Source organism: Myotis davidii, unplaced genomic scaffold, assembly GCF_000327345.1.
Source record: "Myotis davidii unplaced genomic scaffold, ASM32734v1 scaffold292, whole genome shotgun sequence".
Taxonomy (NCBI): domain Eukaryota; kingdom Metazoa; phylum Chordata; class Mammalia; order Chiroptera; family Vespertilionidae; genus Myotis; species Myotis davidii.
Genome location: NW_006285042.1, coordinates 2,179,394 through 2,188,121, shown reverse-complemented (window position 1 = coordinate 2,188,121; position 8,728 = coordinate 2,179,394). Strand labels below are relative to the sequence as shown.

The following is an 8,728-nucleotide window of genomic DNA, read 5'->3' as shown; positions in this document are numbered from 1 at the left end:
CAGGCCTGTGTGGGGGGAAGAGCCAGTGGGTGGGGGGAAATGAGGGCCCCCTGCCCAGGCCTGACACCCCTGTCAGAGGCGTCAGGCCTGGGCACGATCCCGATCCTGTGATTGGAGGGTGATGGGGGTCAAAGCCTGAGGGCTCCCAGTATGTGAGAGGGGACAGGCTGGGCTGAGGGACACTCCCCCCCACCACACACACACACACACACACACACACACCCAGTGCACGAATTTTGTGCACCGGGCCCCTAGTCATTTCATACTTATAGGACTTAATTTCATTTATTTATTCATTTAATAACAATCTCTAATTAACACCTACTATGTTTTAGATCCTGAGAATGTGACAGTGAAACAGAAAATTCCTACTCTCTCAGAGATCATATTCTAGTTGGAGTAAAACAAAGCAGATGATAAATAACTACATACTATGCAGGCAATGGTGTTAAGAATAAAGTAGACACTAGCCACATGTGCTTATTAGATAAAACTAAAAATACAGTTCCTCAGTTTTAGTACTCACATTTCAAGGGTTCAACAGTCACATATGGCTAGTGGCTACTATCCTGGAGAGTGCAAGTGCAGGACGCTTTCATTATCACAGAAAGTTTCTTGGACGGGGCTGGGATACAGCAATAGGGGAGGGATGTTATTTTACTTATTTATAAATATATTTTTATTGATTTCAGGGAGGGAGAGATAGAAACATCAATGATGAGAGAGAATCACTGATGAGCTGCCTCCTGCACACCCCTACTGGGAATCAAGCCCACAACTGGGGCATGTGCCCTGACTGGGAATCGAACCCATGATCTCCTGTTTCATAGATCAACGCTCAACCACTGAGCCTGCCAACCAGGTAAGGGATGCTACTTTAGCTGGAATGTTGAGGGAAAGCCTCTCCAACAAGGAGGTATTTGAACAGAGAACTGAATGAAGTGAGGGAGTGAGTCAAGTTGCTACCTGAAGAGCTTCCAAATGAAAGAAAAATCATTTATTAAGGTCCCCTTCAGCATTAAACTTTAGATTCAAAGTTCTTCAAAAAATGGTCTGAGCTTTAACCAGTTAACTGTCACGCATCCAAAATGAAAACCATCCCCACATGCCACGATATTTTGAATTTAATTTAAAAAATCAATTTGCAATGAATATTATAAAAATAAACATATTACAGTTCTGGTGTTCTTGAATATTTTCAGCTGAAAATTTTCAGGATAAATGATTTTAAAGTTGGTCAGGGCTGCCACTTAGAGAAAACATTTTTTTTTATAGACACACATGGCGTGTGGGGAAGGTCTGCCGCTTGCATATATAGACGCTTATGGCGTACAATGGGTTAGTTATTAGAATAAAGCACAGTACAAAAGAGAAACAGCAAAAGTTTCATTTTTGTTTTGCAGAAAGCAATACTTCATGTGTTGCCTACTCTCTATTTAAAAGCACTTATTAAAGACTCACAACATTAGAAACAAGGAATAGAATGTTTTCTCTTTAGTTCCTTTAAGCACAACTAAATATTATGAAATTCCTAAGCCATGATTCCTGGTAAAGCCCTTTCTTAAAAGCTAAATTCTTCCCTTCCCAAATCCACCGAATACCTCTCAATTTATTAGCGTCACTTACTCCCTACATTAGAAACTGAAAAGTTATTTTTTAGTGCTATTTCCGCATGTTAGATTAACCAGGTGAACTACCTTTCAGATAAAATGTTGCCCAGTGACTGCAAAATCTGTAGAGCAATAGAGAAATCTGAAGCAATGAGCCTATGTATTACCTTCCCCATCAGAGAGTACCATGCTCACCATTTCATATCTTAAATCCCAGGGCTCTCATGCATTCCTTGTGGGCCTCAATTAGGTGTCCACAGTGCTCTTCTCCTTTCTCAATAATGCTACAAAACAAAATGTACTTGTTATCTAACAAAGTAGCCATTAAGCATATTAGCAGTAAGTAAGCATGCATAATAGCGATGTGGAGTGAGGCAGAACATAGTCTGATGGAATGTAGCTGGAGTTCAAAAAAAATGTTCTGGTTGGTCTAATAATCCAATAGGCTTGAGACATTAGCAAGAGAAAATAATCAAATGTAATACATACAGAGGTATTGGGAACCCTGCATCCCTCAGAGCCAGAGACTCCACACGCAGGAGCCGTTGAGACAGAAAGGGAACATGGGTACGGAAGACATCCTGAGCTAGGGAGGAGGTAAGGTGCCTTGGGGGCTTTAAAAGGTCACTGCAGGATTTTAAAAGCAGATACTTAATACTTATAAGTTTGTCCTGGCCCATAAATAGGTCAAAAGAAGTTATTTCTGATCATCTCTTATAGGCAAGGCCCCTAATTCAAGTTCTTCTAGGCAGTTAAGGGGGAAGGGGAGTACGTGGGGGGAGGCAGATTCTCTTGAGGCCACAGCTAACATGGCCTTTGGCTCAAAACAATCTGCAAATCACAGAAGCATATCTTGGGGTGACTTGTTTTGAACGCCCCGTTTCAATTCTCCCTCCACAATATTATTTGCAAAGTACAACGGATTAACAAAAAGCATTAGGCTCCTACAGCTCTTACTGACCTCATTATGCCACTTGTATTTTCTTTGCCTTTATGTAAGGACAAAAAAGGGGCTTTAGGGAAGTGTACATTCACATCTGAAAATTCCTAATAAGATTTGTTCCACAGGAGAGGCTGCATAAAATGAAAACGAGCAAAAGCTTTTGGAGAATGATGGTAATCTAGAGGTACTCTCCAGAACACCACAATGTCTCCTAACAGTTATAAACTGACTTAAATGATGTACCTAAGGGGGGGGGGGGCAGCGGGGGAGAGGAGAGACGCTTTAGTACTGTTAAGAAATGTACCGTGTCCTATTATGTCTAAAATTTGGTAGGCATTACCAGAAAATTATTACTCTTTGGTTTTGCTCAATTTTTTATAATAGTCCATAGCAATTACTGGCATGTCTCCATTAACTTAAAGCTCCTTTAAATCAAGTAGCAAATTTACCCATTTCGACATCTTGCGACCAAAAACCCTTCCTGGGGGGAAATGAGTGAACGGAGATCGGGTCAATCGGACCTCTCTCCTAACCCTTCACCCGTGTCCCACCCGAGCTGCGAGCTCAGTCAACAGCACAGTCCACCGCGAAGCCTACGGGGCCCAAATAACTCCAAACAGCGCCGCTCCGCAAAGCGAGGGCCGGGACCCGCCCCAGGCGGTGCAGGGGGCAACGCCCCGGGCCGCGCACTGACCACGCATCGCGCGCCTTCTTGGTCTCCGGACAGGCGCAGCAGGGCTTCAGCGGTTTCTTCTCCTGCGTCTCAGAAGGGGCAGGGCTTGCGGCTGCCAGACCCGGCATCTTGCAAGATGAAAGCAGCTACTAAGTACAGGCACTCTCAACGCTCCCAACCTCCGCAAACGCCGATTCGCTCGCAGTCACTTCCGGCATCCGGTCCACAAAGACCGGAAGTCCTGCCTCTCTCAGACGGTTGGGCGCGGGAGACGGAGGATCAAAAGGACGCATGCGCAAAAGTGACTAAATGACGTCACCGAGATGCCTCTTTGGCGCAGGCGCAGAGAGGCGAGGTGAAAGGGCGCGCAGATTTTACAATTCACAAAGGTCGAGAATGAGGAAATCAGACGTCGCTCAAGCCCTCCACCTACCGCGAATGTCGAGAACTGAAGCCCTAGGAAGTGAAACGTCTTGTCCGCGATAAAGGAGAGAGCGCACTATTGAAAGCCGGCCCCCTTGGAGTTAGAGCTTAGTTCTCTGTATTTCAGGGTGGGCACTGCCTTCTTCCTGACCTCTCCCCTGTTTTCATTGACCTAGTTAAAGACGAGTGACAAAGACACTGAACAACGACATTCCATATTATCGAAAAAAATTTCCCTACCACCCATACCTCATCCCATACACTTTAAATCCGCAGTTAATTGCTGTCTATAGCTCCCTCCTACTAATTGGATTTCAGTATGAATTGTTCAATCAGGACAAGTACAGTATATTGCTTAATAAAATTGCAAAATGCCTTCCTTTGACATTTCTTGAATTCAGTTAGATAGATACGTAAACTGCTGTCCTATGTTATTTGCAATACAATGTGCACACCTATTGTGGTGTTTTTGGGTTTTTTTTTTACTGAGAATTATTGGGCAAAGGGACTGAACTAATTTTTAAAGCAGGACTTTGTGGCATTATTCAAATAACTACGTGACGATAGATACTTTGGGTAATCAAAATTTCAAAATCACCTAACCAAAGTTTGTTTCTGTAGTTCAGAGATTTAGTTCAGGGAACCCATAGGTGGTCAGGTGCTGAATGGAATTAGGTTCTATATTCATATTTTCCAAGTTACTAAAACTATTCGCATTTTGTCCTCTAAAAACTTCTAATAAGCATGATTTTTACTTCATTATGGGATTAGTATGTTTAATAATATAAAACATTGCTCTTATGTCCTCCTAAATGTACCCTTATCTACATTATCAGTTCTTTCAATGAGGTGTTCACTCCTGTTGTTTAGTATCTTGCCACTCAAATGGTGTTTCTTGAACTATCAACATCAACATCTCTTGGAAACATAATATACAATAACACAGTTCAACAAATCATTAGGGAAAAGAAAATTAATTGGAAAAAATTAAACACCACATCAAAAGGAGGGGCACTGGATGCGTTAAAGGTCCACATGTGAGAGGTGAAACTAAGAAATTGATAGATGATAGTGGAAGAGATGATCTTTACACACAGGAGGAAGGAACAACCTATTTGAAAAACACAAATTGCAAGTAAATAAATTGATAAAGTTCATTGCATCAAAATAAAAAAGGAAGCCATTACAGTGATTGGTCTAACCAAAATCTAAATCTGTAAATGCCTCCAGGTTACAAAATCAAACTCATTTCTCTGAAATTTGTTAAAGTGAAAGAATCCAGCATTTTTCCAGTCTTTCCTCTAAGATTCCTATATTTTAGGATGACCAATGAGTTGGTGAGAGAAGGTTCTTTTTATAAAAGAATCCCAGGTAATAAACAAAATGATTGAAAGTGTTAGAATCACTGTTCTAGGATGAAAGACTTAAGAGGCATACCAAAATGCAATGCGAAGACTTATCTTTTGATCAGAACAAACCAACCATTAAATGACATCTTGGACACAACCAGGGAAATTTGACTAGGAACTGAGTATTAGATGATATGACGGAATTATTAATTTTGTTAGATTGGTGGTTAAGTTTTTTTTTAAAAAATCCGTATCAGTTTGAGATGCAGATTAATTTAAGGGTAAAATAATGTCTGGGTTTTGTTTTTAAATACTCAAGCAAAAGAGGGGAGGGAATAGATGAAATGAGGTTGGCAAAATGTTGGTAATTGTTGATTCCTGGTGATAGGTACATGAGGGATCATTATTAAAAGTGGATTCACTTTTGCCTATGTTAAAAAAACTTCCCCTAACAAATAGTTTCAAAAAAGCAGAGGAAGTGCCTACATTACGTGATCTCTGTTGATTTAATGCCCAGGGGTCAGTAAATGGCAGCAGCGTGCAGTTAACAGCCACAACATCACGGAGCCCTCGGACGCTGTGGCCCTGGGACCAGAGCTCGAAGCGCCAAGGCTCTGCGTTCAGGAGCTGGATCCCTCAGCTCGCAGAAGCAGCCCCGCGAAAAGGGGATGTCCGAAATGAGAGGCAACCACTTTAGAAGGTTCTGAAATTTTCCAGGGATTTCCGAAGGAGGTTACAAATCGCTGCTGCATTTGAGCAGCAGCCTTTTCCGCAGCCTCTGGCCCTGCAGCGCTGAACTGAATAATACAGAACACACCCTTACATTTGAATTTGAGGTAAGCTCGAGGCTCCACCTCGGGAATGTAGTGGCAAGTAAGGTGGGCTCTCCCCTCCCTCCCCTCTCCTCCCCTCCCTCCCCTTTTTTTGCCCCTTATTCTAGCCCCGCCTCCCCTGCTCCTCGCTCCGCCCCTCATCCTCCAGTTCCAGCCGAGGTTACCATAGCTACGGTGCACACAGCCGCTCCGCGTACCTATTTGGACCCCTGCTGCCCGGAGGGGAGAGGAGGCACCATGAGCCAAACCGTGACCGTCGTGGAGCCCCAGGCCAAGCAGCAGGGGTCTCAAACCCGGTGCAAGGTGAATTCGGGGGCCAAGGGCCACGTCTCCTGCAGCCGAACGTATGATTACCTGTACGGTAAGGGTGCCCTAGACCTCCCTCCTGAGTTGTGGACGCGGTGGGTCCTGAGACGGTGGGACGGGCGAACAAAAGAGGAAAGACGAGCCTAAGGACAAACCCCTGGCCCGCGGTTGTCCTTTGTTGGGTGGGGGCAGCCCCGAGCCCTCCAGGGCTCCTCGGAAGCCGTCCGTGCGCTCTGCGTCCCCCAGCGCGGCGCGGCGCCGCCCTACTCTTCGCCATCCTCTCTTCCTGATAATTTGCACAGCCTTAAGCGATCATCCTGGGAGTTTTAGTATCAAGGAAAGTATGCAATGATTTGCAGGCTTGGAAAGTCTCTCAACAGCCCCGCATTCAAACTGCATAAAATGCCCAACAAGGACCTTTCCGTTGCCATTCTCTGGACACCTCCAAATCTGGCATTCTCGGTAAAGTGACAGTTTATCTCACCATAGTTTTTAGTTTTCTCTTTTTCTTTAAACTTATTCTTATCCAATAAAGTATTGCTTATACACTAGGTCCACGGAGTCCTTTTGGGCCACTAAAGCCCCAATTTATTGTAATGCCCTGATTATCCATTTACGTTCCGTCTCTTATACTGAACCTTAAGTCCCGTTGCGTTCTCTAAGTTCTTGTTCTAGACCAGTGGTTCTCAACCTTCCTAATGCCGCGACCCTATAATACAGTTCCTCATGTTGTGGTGACCTCCAATTTCATTGTTACAAATTGAACATAATTAAAGCATAGTGATTAATCACAAAACAATATGTAATTATATATGTGTTCTCCGATGGTCTTAGGCGACCCCTGTGAAAGGGTCGTTCGACCCCCAAAGGGGTCGCGACCCACAGGTTGAGAACCGCTGCTCTAGACATATTTGTAGTCAATTCAGTACCTATTCCAGTGCTGGTACATATGCTAGGTGCCTCATAAATGTTTATTAAATTATTGAATTTACTATTTTACAAAACTTATCATATTTAAGCATGACTTTTTCCAATTTTACCTCAGTAGTCCCAGGCTCTTCACCTGAACCTTGCATTACTTTTAACCATATCATATATCCTCTGGGGTTCCCAGGGTCTCCTTTGGATGGGAATCCTATAGAATATCCATTTCCTATACGATCTGTGTAATGAAACCTGCTCGTGATTTCATCTTGTAAAATAAATCTAGTAAACTCCTCTAAACACATCATCACTTTTGTATCAAAGGTAATTTGGAACTAGGGATAGACATCTTCCTTCAGCAAAGACAGACAAAGAATTTATTCAGCTCCGTCTTTCTTTTATCCCTAAAAGTAATTCCTTCTCCTACCCCCACCCCAGAGAGATTACTAAAAGTTTCCACGTCCACTCAGAATAGGTCAAATCAAACTTTGGATTGTTCTAATAAAGCAGGCAGCCTGACAGCTATTCATGGACAGAAAGCATAATATAGCCAGGGCAGGGGCATCAGAACTAAGGTGCCGAGGCCTCCTGCTCAGTATCTTAGATCTTATGGTCTTTCACCCTGGTAGGGTTAGCAGGTTTAGCAAATATAAGAGTGGACATTGCCCTGGATGGGCAGCTCAGTTGGTTGGAGCGTTGTCCAATACACCAACCAGTTGTGGTTCAATTCCCAGTCAGGGCACACACGTAGGTTGCTGATTCAATTCCTGGTCGGGGGTGTACATGAGGTAACCGATTGATGTTTCTCTACTCTCTCCCCCTTCCTTCCTCTCTCTCTAAAAAACCAATCAAAACATATCCTTAGGTGAAGAGAAAAAAAATAATATAGGACACACTGTTACATTTGAATTTGAGGCAAATAAAGTGTACTATTTTGGTTGACATTTTTAGTTCCATGCAATACTTGGGACATCCTATATAATAAGACCCTAATATGCAAATCAATCGAATGGCAGAACGTCTGGCAAGGATGTCCAGCGGAACGACTGGCCGCTATGATGCGCACTGACCACCAGGGGGCAGATGCTCAACACTGGAGCTGCCCCCTGGTGCTCAGCCAGAAACCAGGCTCTTGGCTGGCGAGTGCAGTGGCGGTGGCGATACCCTCTTCTGCCTCCATGGCAGCACTAAGGAGCAGCGAGCCAAGCAGTAAGGAGTAGCGAGCAGGTGGGCAGTAAGGAGTGAGGGGTCCCAGAATGTGACAGGGATCCCAGACTCTGAGAGGGATGGATGTTTGACTGCCGGCTTAGGCCCGATCCCCCTGGGATCAGCAGTCAGATATCCTCCGAGGGGTCCCGGACTGCGAGAGAGTGCAGGCTGGACTGAGCCTCCTTCCCTCCCCCCCGGCCCCCAAGTGCAGGAATTTCAAGCACTGGGCCTCTAGTCCTATAAATAAAAGAGAAACATGGTAATTAGCCGTACGTCCGCTACCCTTCCCATTGGCTAATCAGGGAGATATGCAAATTAACTGCCAGCCAAGATGGCGGCCAGCAGTCAGGCAGCTTGAAGCGAACATGAGGTTTGCTTGCTTCAGTGATGGAGGACTTCAACATTCCCCGCCTGCCTTGCCGGCCTCTGAGCTTGCAGTTTGAAACATTGTTACAAAT

General features: G+C 44.3%; 2 protein-coding genes across 3 annotated transcripts in view; one reads left to right on the top strand and one right to left on the bottom strand.

The window, feature by feature from the left end:
- LOC102753635 (cytochrome c oxidase copper chaperone) overlaps window positions 1-3,473 on the bottom strand; it is a 10,090-nt gene extending 6,617 nt beyond the window's left edge. The window contains exons 1-2 of one of the 2 annotated variants that reach the window (XM_015558500.1): window positions 3,248-3,473; window positions 1,778-1,894 (exon numbers count right to left, since the gene is read on the bottom strand). In XM_015558500.1, coding sequence (XP_015413986.1) covers window positions 1,810-1,894; window positions 3,248-3,354 — 192 coding nt within the window. In that variant the 5' untranslated portion in view covers window positions 3,355-3,473 and the 3' untranslated portion in view covers window positions 1,778-1,809. The remainder of the gene's footprint in view (window positions 1-1,777; window positions 1,895-3,247) is intronic. The other variant, XM_006755365.2, reaches the window with a different exon arrangement.
- A 1,891-nt stretch (window positions 3,474-5,364) lies between these two features.
- The window catches only part of MAATS1 (MYCBP-associated, testis expressed 1), a 52,499-nt gene continuing 49,135 nt past the window's right edge, over window positions 5,365-8,728 (top strand). Inside the window, exons 1-2 of the mRNA XM_015558499.1 lie at window positions 5,365-5,834; window positions 5,980-6,192. Coding sequence (XP_015413985.1) covers window positions 6,069-6,192 — 124 coding nt within the window. The 5' untranslated portion in view covers window positions 5,365-5,834; window positions 5,980-6,068. The remainder of the gene's footprint in view (window positions 5,835-5,979; window positions 6,193-8,728) is intronic.